We start from the raw sequence: 12,389 nt of genomic DNA on the forward strand, positions 1-12,389 counted from the left end.
CTGAGTCAAGCGCCTCCCACTGACGCCATCATCATCATCATCAAACAAGACCTGGCACCCAGAGATCATTTAAGCTCCTTCATTTGCAATCACAAAAAAACCCAGCTACCTGGAGCCAGTCTCCCAAGGGGCCACATTACACAGGAGCCGCAAGAGTGGAAGGCCTGGGGAAGCCCAATCAACATGATGACCCACCACCATACTAGCAGGCATTATGTGATGGCATCTGCTGCCCACCTCCATGCGGAGATGCTGGACACAGATGGCTGACTGAAGCTCATTTATTTCTCTTACTTTTTCTCATTTTTCTTTTTTTCAGAACACAGCTAATATAGAAATTTATTTTGTATAGTTTCGATTTGTGATAGATTTTGATTTAAAAAGTTTAAAAAAATAAACCACAGTATTTTCTTTTGATGATAAACATGAGAGAAGATGCTTTTATCTCATATCTCCAATGCCTGGCACAGCTGGCACCAAACCAAACCTGAATGGTGAATCCACATCCACATATATTTACAAAAAATCCATCAGGAGGGTCACAAATTCTCCTTAACTTTGAGTCAATGCACACTAACACTAAAACAAATGTCAAAACTATAAAACCAAGGGGCAGCTAGTTGGCACAGGGGATAGAGCACGGGTCCTGGAGTCAGCCCTCCACCCCTGCGGCCTGAGCCACTGGTGTTCATGACTGGACAGTAGCAGCAATGTCTGACCTGGAGAAGCACCAGGTCACAGCACACCTTAGGTCAGGCCCCTCTTAGAAAGAGCTGATTCCTCTGTACAAGAGACTGAGCCCCTTGTAACTTCAGAGCCCTGTCTTTCCAACCAAAACGAGCCTATACCATTCCAACCAGCCCTGAACTGAGATGGGGGCAGAGCTTTCTGGCCTTCCCTTGATTCCCAATCCTGCAGAGCCAGCAAGGACAGGGACCCCAGCCTTTCCTACTGCATTGGAAAAAACCATGTCTCCCAGGCTCCTGGGACTGGGCAAGGAAGAAGGCTTGGCTTCAAGTTGGACAAGTTTGGATAGGTGGCCTAGCAGCCTTGCATCTTGCTACACAAGTCAAGTGAAACAGGAGAATTCCGGGTTGGCAGATTCCCCAGGCTGCCGTGAGCACTGCCAACTTGAGAATGCTGCCCAGATGGCAGGTCTGCCTGAGTGCTGGAAGATCTGAATGTCATCAGGCTGTCTGAAGCACCCTGCCAAAGTAGGCTCACTTCTAACCAATGTGATTGGCCTTCAGTCTGGGGTTTAAGCACCTGAAAGACAAATCAGTGTATAAATATAACCTGAAAGGAAGTTGCCTTTTTTTTCAGGGAGAAAAATTATTTTACGTGTAAAGAAATTCAGAGCCATTCTGATTTACAGAAAGGAGTAGGTAAAAGGGAAAAGTAACTTTAGAATCTAGCATTTGGGAGCCAGGATGGCAGAGGAGAAACAGGAGCTTTCCTTTCCACTCCCCCAAAGAACCCTAGACCACATGTGCGCCATGCTGAATCCGCATGGTAAAATCCAGGGAAAAGTCTTAGTGACTTATCTGTCCAGCCCAGGTAGGCCGAGGGAGATGAACTGAGAACACACACTGGGAGAGGCCAGTTACCAGACCCATACCCAGGCACTGTAGGCAGGACTAGGTGCCAGCAAGCAGCCTACTTCTGGGTGACACATCCAGGGCATAATGAGGAGGGCACCTGCACCCAGGTCTGAGTAAGGAGGGCCCAAAGGCAATACTGGGAAAAAGGAGTGAGTTCCAAGCCAGCGGTGGTGACTTGGCAATGCAGTCTCTCAGTTTCAGCTTCTAGCCCAGTCTGAAGCCTGCAGAGGAATAACGAGGCCAAGAATCTCAGACCAACAGGGATCTCCTGTATAAGGACAGAGTCCACAGTCCAGTGGCATCCACATCCCCTCTGGCCAAACCCAGGCCAGAATTGGCCAAGAACTCTCAGGACCCCAGCTTGAGAGGTCCCCGAGGTCCTGGAATAGCATGATGCTCTCTACTCCCAAGAAAGCCGCAACAGGGCCAGCCAAGTCCTTCCCTCTGAAGGTGTAGAGCCCAAATACCAAGTGTGAAGTCTGGAAATGTGCTAGAAGACAGGCCAACAAAAGAAGGTGCTGAAAAAGGAAATGCCCGCAACACCCGAAAATACTGATTGCAGCCCTTTGGAGGCAGTGAGTCAATGTCCATGGAGGGCAGGATGTGGCCAAAGAAGCCACCTGTGACGTGTGAGAGCCTGAACATGAGGGAAGATGACCACAATGTGAACTGACGCCAGGTAGAAGCTCTGAACGTCCAATGAAGCTGGGCCTGGAAGGACTTGGAATTTGTTTTAACTGGGATGACAAGGTCAAATAAAAGTGACTTTTTCCTGACCATGGCTTAGCCACGGAGACCCCAGTCCTTGTGCCCCAGCTGGTGCCACACTGGTCCAGCCACAGCACAGCTAATGCCACAAAGCTCAGCAGGCCTCCAGGCCAGGCCCATCAGCTAGCCAGGGGCTCCACTCCAGCCTCCCTGACACAGTCTTTTGACTGAGCTGGACCATGCTACTTCCCTGCACAAGGCAAACTGCTTCAGGACAGGCCCCATTTCACCTTTGTATGGTGTCTAATACGCGGCAGGCTATTCCCAACCGTCCCACAGAAACAATGGCCTCAGCAGATCTGGCTCCTTTGTGGTCCCATTCGGGGCCCAAACCGGAGTCCTGTACTTGTCTGATTCTCAGTTTCCCCACTAGGAGAATGAGAGGATGGGCCTGGATCTCCCTGTGTTTCCTTCTCCATTTAATGACCCTGATTCCTAAGTGATCAGACACACCCCTGCCTCAAGGACATAACCCCATACTTCTATATGCCAAACAAACTAGCTGGCCTCTGCAATGCATGCTGAGGATAGAAAGATGAAAAGGTGTGTTCATCAAATCAATAAATAATATAAAAACCTTAACTTCTGTGCCCAAGAAGGGAGGGAATGGGGGGTGAGGGGCACAGGGTCCGCAGGACAGAGCTTGCCGGCCTTTCCTTTCCTCCCTCTTACCCAGTCATTTAGCTTTGTGGGGGGGAGGGGTCAACATTCCCCAAGGAATGGTTCATCACTCCATGGTAGGTCAGGGCCAAACCCACCCTTGATTTCCTGAGGAAAGACTCAAGTGGTTCCTAAGGATACCAGGACAAATCTTAGATAATGACGCTAGAACACACTATCATACTAATGTTTACCTAGAGCTGTGCTAAGCAATGCATTGAGAGGGGGCTGAGGTACTTCTCTCAGACACCTGAAGCCCAGCTGGGAAGAGATGAGCTGCCTTGGCAAAGAGGCCCCATGCTCTAACTGGCAAAGGGAGGCTAAGTACATGGCACCAAAGGAGGTCAAAGAAGGCAGCTGTCACAGAGGTGCGGGAGAGGTGAGGAAGAAACTGGGCCCTGACTAGGAAAAAATGCCCAAGGAGCAGAAACAAGGGAGGAGAGTATTCAAGTGCAGCTGGACCACAGCCTGCCTCCCAAGAAAATACTGACAGATGCCCTCAGCTTCCAGGAAGAGGCTGGTTCTAGTCTGCAGGTACTAGGGACTCAAGGAGGTTGTACAGCGTGTAACCTGAGAAGAGGCAGCAGGAATCCGACTCCCATGGCTATGGCTGGCTACTTGGCTGTGGCACTAAAAATGCTCTGAGGAAAGGTCCGAGCTGACTAGGACCAGGGGACAAGAGCGGGACTCTAAACTATCACTTGGCCTGGGGAGCCGTTCAGTGCCTTTTTCTGGTGACAGACCATGGAACCATCCACATTTCCAGACATGGCTTTCATTCCCTCTAGGACAAGACTAGTCCTTGTTCCCTGGTCCAGGCCACAGAGACGCTTCTCTGGCAAAGGAGCAAGGTCAGTCATGTCCATGTGACCTAGGCTAGAGCTATCAGGCTTGGTCACCTGCCAGTTGGTGGCTAGAATTTCTAATCCCTCCTAAGAGAACTGGATAGACCTAAAGCCTGGGCAATGAACATGCAAAGTTAGAGGAAGTTGGGTCTCTCTCATGGTTCAATTTGAGTTCTAGATACGGACTAGTGATTATAGCTAACATTCTATTACAGCTTTATTTGATCCACACAACAAACCTGCAGGTAGGTGCTAGTCTGATCCCCATTTTACAGATGAGGAAATTGAGGCAGAGAGTGGTGAAATGACTCGGCTGAGGTCATAGACCTTATGTGGAGCTCAGGTCTTCCTAAGTTCAGCATTCTGTCCACTACCAAACTTAGGGCCCTTTGTCCATGACAAAGACATCTGCTCCAGCATCCTGGCAAAATCAGCCCAAGTTCTGGGAGGACCAGAACAATCTAATCATTCTTTAAAGCATGCAGCTAGTGCCCAGAATCAGACAGAAGCCACCCCCAAAGTCAGTGGCTGATGAAATATGCCATGTCCATTGTACAGGACAATCTACCCTTGCCCTTGGGGCTTCAGGAAGTCTGGGAACCCAGGTAGGACAAAAAGATCCCTTTTTTCCTTTAACTGAAACTAGGCCTTCCTTTCAACTGTGAATGAGAGTGACAAACCCCAGGAGCCTTAGCTGGACTGGTGACTGTCACCAGGATGAGACCCAAGCGCTCCACACTTGATGACAGCTGTATTGTGGAGTTAGCTATCAGATGGCTCCAAGGACCTACACAAATGAAGGAGGGAGCCAAGAGGGCCTACCTGCCAGCTGAGGCATGATCCTGAGCAACATGTGTGACAGTCACCTACGCCTCAGTTTTTTCATAAGCATGATGGGGCTAACATTGCCACTAAATCCCTCTCAGAGTAGCCCAACAGACAATGGACTGAAGCGGGGAGAGAGCTGAGGCAGATGGTGCCCCTGAGATGGCGGAGTTGCTTTCCAGGAAAAGGTGGCTCTCTACTTTCTATCATGTGGCCACCTCTGGGGGAGCATGGTCCTTGTACGATAGCACCATGCTGGTACACAAAATACTCAATGTTTTCCTTGGAAAGTGGATTTGGAAATCAGTCAGATAACAACTGATGAGGATGCCTCTGGCCTGTGGCTGTGACCAAGACCCTGCAGGTCAAAGGTTCTACTGAACACATTATTTCAAAACCCTGTCTTGCTTTGGGGGATGGGGCCTTTTCTGGCTTCTCATGCTGCATGGTTGGGAGGCGGGGCTTCAGGGGGTGCCCACCTTCCCAGCAGTTAACAAGAGGGAGTCTCCTTAGGCAGAGTGTAGAAAGGATATTGGGTCAGGACTTGGCCTCAGCCACTTGGTCCTCCCTGCCTCAGGGTCTGCCATACTGGGGTCCTGGTCAGGAGCTCCTGGACTGTCCCTGTGCCCAAGGAGCCAGACTATTCATGAATGGCTGAACCCCAAGAAGAAGGAAGGTCTTGGTGCTTGACCAAGCTAAAGCTGGTGAAGAGAAGCGTTCAGGTAACCTGCACCTGTGAGGGACAGTGTCTGTCAAATGTAGCACCCACACCATGACGGGGGAACATTCAGAGACGCTTCAAGGACAGAAAAGTGCACGTGCTGCCTAGGCTTTTCAATGTTCCAAGTAGACAGCCAGGAAACAACTTCCCTTTGGTCTCTCCAGACCTCAGCTTTCTCAGCATGACCTGACTGCTTCCACAGGAAAGAGGACAGATGGAGACCCCATCCTCCCAGCCCCAAACCAAACACCATCAAATCTGCCCCTTCCCCATACATTTCTGAAAGAATCAGATGCCTCTCAGCTCACTGACCCTAGACCCACGACCCTCCAAAACATCTTTACCACCTGACAGTAACCAACTCCAGAAAGCTAACATGAATTATGCCCTGTTTTTAAAACCCTGTGCCAGATGCCAGGGACACAAGCACAGGGGGGCAAGTGTGAACAAATGCAGCCTGGAATCAGGGGCCTCTGGTCAGTGTTCTGACCTGGACACCCACCTCCAAAGGATGCACCTCAGCAGGCCGAGGAAAGGACAAGGCGGCCACTCCAGGGAATGGGGTTTGGGGTACAGAGAAATGCAGAGCCTCTAGTTTCTCCACATCCCCCTCACACAAAAGCCTGAAATCCACTCCTGCACCTCTGATCCAGTGACCGTGCGCCACAACTAGATGCCCCCACCCCAGGAGCAGAACAAATGCTGGCCCCTCCCCAGGCCTGCCATGGAATTCCATCCCCAGGTGATCGTGCACCCATGGACACTGCGAAGATACTGCATCGGAACACTATAGGGGCAAAGGAAGATGACCAAGGAGTGAGGGCAAACCTCATTCGTCAATTTCCTCAAAATAAAGCTATGAGTAGCTAGGGTACTACGGTCTATAGGAGGTGGGCAGCCCAGTGGCCACCTGGACTGGCAGTGCTACCTCTAAGCTCTGGAAGGTCCCATCAAATGGGTCACGACTGCCTCCAAGGAAGAGGCTCACCACCAGGTTGGCCAAACCAGGCCAAGCCTGGAAGGCCGAACACTTAGGGGAGGGGCTATGGCAATCTAGGGCACCGGGACAAGAAATGCTCTCATCCAAATGTCCTTGGGTAGCTTCGAAGGAGAACAAGGCCATGGAACTCATCCTTGCCCCCCCAGGGTGAGGAAAACAAGGCAGGAAATCCTCACCACTGCTACATTCCCTTTTCAGTAAAAATGTCTGTACCCACACTTGCTTTTTATGTCCTGAATAAACTTTCTAAGTCATTAGGAGCCCTTGTCGAATCAGCCAGGGGGCCAGGGTTTATGAGGATTGGAGCCTAATTCTACTATGCTAAATGACTCCAAAGGTTATCACTTTATCTTTGTCATTTTGACATAATGCTATTTAGTTCTGCCTAAGTCAATGGTCAATAATCTCAGGAACTCAGAGATGGAGGAGAAGAGCGGCTCTCCAGCTCCAAGCAGACCTGCATGACTACCAAGGTAGTCTAGGGGCCCACTGAGGCCTGCTGGAAGACCTCTAGGAAGGAGCCCTTTCCCTTCAGGCACATGATTCACCTCTTGGTCTAACTCTGCCCTTCAGGTGAGAGCCCCCCAGATACCCCTAAGATTCTTGATGTTACGGCCCATGGGTCTGCTGGCTTTGATTCTTGTACCTTCCCACATATCACTGTATGAGAAAAATCTCTGGACTGGCAGTGTCTAGCGGTAGCTAGGAGACCGGTTAGAGCTTTGAGCCTGGAGTCAGGAGGACCCAAGTTCAAATTTGGCCTCCAGACAAGACTTTCATCTCTATCTGCCTCTGTTTCCTCATCTGTAATATGAAGATAATAACAGTAGTACCTACCTCTCAAAACTGTTGTGAGGATCAAATAAGACAGCATTTGTAAAGTGTTCAGCACAGCATGGTGCTTAATAAAAGCCTTGTTTTATTCATCCAGCATTGGTTACCACAGTTCAGGTATGCTCAGACCAGACAAGTGCACAGTGGGGTTCACCTCCTTCCTGGGCCTCTCTTAATATATTCAACACTAGTGTCGGTCTTCTTGGGAGTCTGCTGAAAGGAGCACTATAGAATTTAGGGGAAGAGACTCAGAGATTACAAGGTCCAATGGAGGGTGGTCGTGTGACCTGCCTGAGGATGCAGTTAGCCAGAAACACTTGTTCCTACGTTCAAGGACAGTTCAAACACTTCTAAGAGCCACCATCTCCGGACTCCCGGCATTGTCCCTGACTGTGCCTCCTGCCGGGGAGACCCCCCCTCTTGCCTTCTGGTGGTTAGTTCCACTTCTTCCTGCCTCTAGCTTGTCTGAACAAGCTGACTCCCCCCATTAGATGGTGAGTGCCTTGAGGGCAGGGACTTTATTCTGCCTGTCTTTGTGTCCCAAGTGCTTAATAAATGTTTATCAACAAGGAGCCTACCTGATCACCTGACCCCTTGCAGGGTGTATATAATTTACAGCAACTTTTCTGGGTACAAGGCAGTGGGGCACAGTGATGTGAGTTCAGGTCCTGTCCCTGGTACATCTTGGCTGTGGGATCCTGTCAATGCCCCAGGCTACTACGATAAAGCTAAGCTGCAGATGATGGCTGCCTGATGGTGAAGGGAGACTCCTCACCAGGGAGCTCCTGAAATGCTAATGAAATTCCATGCCTGGTCCCTAACCCTTCCTAGCCACAGATAAGCTCCTTAAGAACTGCAAATGATGGATGTATTCCAAGGACTGAAGCACATCTGGCTCCCACCACTCTGGGTCTCAGCTTCCTCCTCTGTAAGCAAGAATCAGATCAGCCCAAGGGCATCCAACACAGGCCAGGTGGCCTGCCAGATCCAAATATCCTGGGGAAAGGTTAAACAAAACCACCCATACAGCATGCTACAGATAGACTCAAGGAGCCCACGCGTAGGCCCATTTGGATAGGATAAGGACTCCACAGCAAAGTTCTGTTCCATCCAAGGAAAAGGAGCACCTTCTCTTGCTGCAGGTACCAGACCCCTCAGGGAGGCAGGCAGGGATTCCTGGAGAGGCACTAAAGGGCTATGGAGCTCTTGGTCTGTTGCCAGACTCCAGGATTCTGAAGAAGCAGCCAGCCAGGGAGTCAATAAGCCTTCTCCAAGAAGGCAAGACCAGAAACAAATGGAAACGCTTCTTGTCCAACACGTGATTCCCATAGATGCTCCCTCCTGGTCCACACTGCCCCCCCCCCCCAGGTGTTACTCCCATTCTACAGAGAAGGCAACTTAAGGTGGGTCCAACCCAGGTCACCATCCTTTCCTTATTGTCCTCTGCCCCCCAAGACACTGTCACCACTAAAGAAGGGGCCGAGGGCAGGGGGGGGGCGGGGGGGGAGGAGAGGAGACACACAAGAAAAACAGCAGCAAGGACTGCTTCATTTGAATTTGACTTTCTTTTCTTCAAATATCTTGAGGAGAATGCTCGAGGCCTGTGGGACAGATATCATAAGAAACAAGGGTGCAGGCAAGCCTGTGAGTCTCCTACAGCAACAGACAGGATCAGAGAAAGCCTTACTGGCTGACTGGCTTGGTGGAACAAAAGACCACCTGAAAAGTGCCCCCCGCCCCCAGGGCAGCACATGCCCTTTCCTGGCCAAAGTGACCTCAGAGTTGGATTTGGTCTGCCTTTGCTGACTGCCACACTAACTGAGCCAGATGGGAAGGGGGGGGGATGCCCTGGCCACTGGGGCCCAGCAGTGTCCTGAGTCTGCAAGGCCATCCTTCCCTACTGAAGGGAGGCTTCTTCCAATCCTCTTGCTCATGAATGACCTCATGTTAACGGTATCTGGCTCAGGCCTGGGCCTCCTCGAGACCCAAGATCCCTCTCACCCTGGACAAATGAGCCTCATTATCTGTGAGAAATATCCATGAGCCAGGGGCCAGCACACTGCTGGATGGACCATCCATCTGCAGTCCCTGCCCTAGTCCTTGGCTAGAGGACTCTGAGTGAGGCCCAGAAGTGAACAGAAAGAGAACTGGGCAGGCCAGTGCTAGTGGAGACCTCAAGTAGGTCACTACTGACCCACCCCCAAGTGCCCCCCCAAAAATATCCAGGGATGGAGGCTGGTCTCCAGGCAATGACGTGCCAGGGCATATACTACAACATGAGGATACATAGGTATGATGGGGTCAGGTGGCTGACTAGCTGGGCAGGGGCAAACTCTACAGAGATTTTCTAAAGAGAGTCATGAACAAGAAGGTATGGAGGGACAGGGGGAAGGTCAGGGCCCAAGGGAGCGGCTCATCCACTTCAGGTAGGGGACCTGAACCCAGGGCATCCTGGGTATTTTATGTTGTCAAAACACGATGGACTTCACCAGACAGTCTGGGTTAAGACCCCCAGAGCCAAGCATGAAAAACACAGGACAGGACAGGGCCCTGTCCCAGGGTATCAGGGCATCTCCTTCTGTTACAAAAAAGGTTTTCTCTTAGCTGGTGGAAGGCCCAATGCAAACCTGAGAACAGGTAGTTAGTACCTTCCCCAAACAATCCGCAAATCTCATTCAGCCAAAACTAATGCCTTAACGCCTATTCCTCAAAAAGAAACAACTGAACCCTTTTAGCTTGGTAACCCAAAAGGACTGAACATGAGCCAGTAAGGCAAGAAAACAGAGGAAACACAGCTCTTTGAGTGAACAATTAGATGCCCGTAAATGCAGCCTGCTGCTTCCCTGCCTGGCTCAGAAGGAGGACATAAACAACACCAGCCCCACTAGACAAGAGCTGAGGGGCCATAGCACCCAGGGGCTCATGGAGCTGGGGGTTGGGGGAGGCAGATTTGAGGCAAACCCGAGTCTTTGGTACCTCAAGTCCAACGACCTGTCAACTGGGCCAGTCTGTGGGCTGGAAAAAACCAGTCCAGCAGACTCTGATATGGGATTTTAGTTTGTAAAGTAAGGTATCTGTTGGAGGGTTTTTATTGAACAGATGAAAACATTTCAGTTACAAAAAACTGTCCCCCACAAAACTGAAAGACAGAAGATTGTGCTATTCTGAATCCACTGTTAGCTTCATGGGCAGGTTCAAGTGAAAATTCCACCCAACCTCACCTTGTGAAATCAAGCCTGGAATGGAGTTGTGACGGGTGCTGCCTACGACAGCACCACAGAAAGAGGTAGGGGTAAAAGGAGGCACACCCACAACCTACCTGTGGAGAAAAGGAATCAGAGGGGGCCTGAGGCACAGCCCTTGGGAGGGTCCTCTCTCTATGCCCTTTGGGTTCTGGGGTGTACCCAGGGGAGGGGGGAAGCCTTGGGGTCCATCACCCCTCAGGTGCTCTGAGGGCTGCTATCTGACTCAATGAGGGAAACAGTACCTAGAGGAAACCACAGGAGCCAAACACCCTGGCGAGAAGGAAATGCAGTGAAGGGTCTTCAAGACTGTCCAGCCAAACCTCTGTAAGTGACCACAGCCTAGGCCCGGTCACTCCCCAGCATGTGGACGGTGCCCCCTTGTTAGACACGTATAGTTCTGAGGAGCAGGGGATCAGGCCCCAATGCTGGCGGCAACCCCCCCCACGAGGAAAGAGCTTTGGTGCCCTCCTCCGCTGCCTCATCTCCAGCCTCTGCGCCTTGTCCTCCCTTTGCCCTGCTGCTATTTACTGGGCATGGCACACAGCCCCGGCGCTCCGATCCAGGCAGGCCTGAGGCTGATCCAGGGGACAAGGGGGGTGGGTCACGGTCCACGTGCCCCCCGGCCACAGCAGTGGCAGGGCACAGCCTGCACAGGCAGTCCCAGGAGAGGAGGATCCTGAGGCTCCCAGAGGACCCGGCCTCTGCTAACGCCTGCACTGATTGAGCACCGACTGTGAGCCAGAGCAGGCGGCAATATGGGGGGGCTCAGGAGTCAGGTGCATCCCCTCCACTGTGGGGGGCAGCGGCAGGGGGTACATGTCCAAACCGGAGCACATGCAGCCCCTCCCCCAGACAGCCCCACCCCTTTCCAACAGGGGGCCGGTGGGGGAGGGGCGCCTCTCCCTCCCCGCCCCCAGCTCCCCTCCCCCTCCAGACTCCGCCCCCGGATCCCCTCCCCCTCTCGGCCCCGCCCCCGACTCCCCCCCCCCCCCCCCCCCCCCAGGCTCACCCTCCGACAGCTCCAGCTCCAGCTCAGCCAGGCCCTCGCGCACATCGGGCGGCAGCGCCCCGGCCTCCAGTCCCCCGCCGCCGCCCCCTCCACCGCTGCCGCGTTCCCGTTCGGCCATGGCCCGCGCTCCGGCCTCCCCCTCAGCGACGCCCCGGACTCGGACCCGGAGCCGGAGCCGGGCTCGGCCTCGGACGAGGCCTGAGAGTCGCGAGCCCGCGGAGGCGGAGCCGCCCTCGGAGCGCGCGCGCGCGCCCCCGCCCGGGAGGGGAGGGAAGGAGGAGGAAGCCCCGGCACCGCCTAGCAACGCCCGACGAGCTCAAAGCCCATTGGTCTGCTGCGCCTCCGGCCCCGCCCCCGGCGCCCTGTGGCCGAGGCCGCTCCCGGCGAGCTCCGCGTGCTCGGGGCGGGGCGGGCTGCGTGGGTGCTGCTGGGATTTGTAGTCCGCACCCTTTCGGACCGGCCTGAGGACACAGGGACAGTGGGAGCGAGAGACGGAGGGAAAGACGGGGCTCTCCTCCTCCCCTATCCCCCCGACCCCGGGCCGGCCTCTCCGCGGGCCCGTCCCCGGCCAGACTCGCTCCGCGGGGGTCCACGTGTGCCCGGTCCGTGAGCCACACCCCCCTCCCCAAGGGGCCGTGCACGATTTGAGCGCCTACTGTGTACTGGGCACGGAGCTGCCATACTCAGCGGACCGTGGGCACGAGAGGGGTGTGTGCGGCAGAAAAGGACCCCCCTAGCCCCATCCCGCGTGGATAGGGAGAGACGGCCCTCCAGGCAAGGGGCACGGCCAGCCTGGGCGCGGAGTCGGGGAGCGCACCCCAGTGGGGAATGGGGAAGAATGGGCCGGTGCGCCTCAGCCTCGGCTGCGGGAAGTCAGGGAG

General features: G+C 53.4%; 1 protein-coding gene across 6 annotated transcripts in view; it reads right to left on the bottom strand.

The window, feature by feature from the left end:
- The window catches only part of DIP2A (disco interacting protein 2 homolog A), a 111,630-nt gene extending 99,887 nt beyond the window's left edge, over positions 1–11,743 (bottom strand). For 5 of the 6 annotated variants that reach the window (XR_011974025.1, XR_011974024.1, XM_072640775.1 and 2 more), the window contains exon 1: positions 11,509–11,730. Coding sequence is in view for 4 of the 6 variants with exons in the window: in XM_072640775.1 (XP_072496876.1) it covers positions 11,509–11,626 (118 nt within the window). In the remaining 2 variants the exon portion in view is untranslated. Of the gene's footprint in view, positions 1–11,508 lie in introns of all 6 variants that reach the window. The other variant, XM_072640777.1, reaches the window with a different exon arrangement.
- Positions 11,744–12,389: the final 646 nt, after the last annotated feature.

This window comes from Notamacropus eugenii, chromosome 2 (genome assembly GCF_028372415.1).
Source record: "Notamacropus eugenii isolate mMacEug1 chromosome 2, mMacEug1.pri_v2, whole genome shotgun sequence".
In the NCBI taxonomy this organism is placed as follows: domain Eukaryota; kingdom Metazoa; phylum Chordata; class Mammalia; order Diprotodontia; family Macropodidae; genus Notamacropus; species Notamacropus eugenii.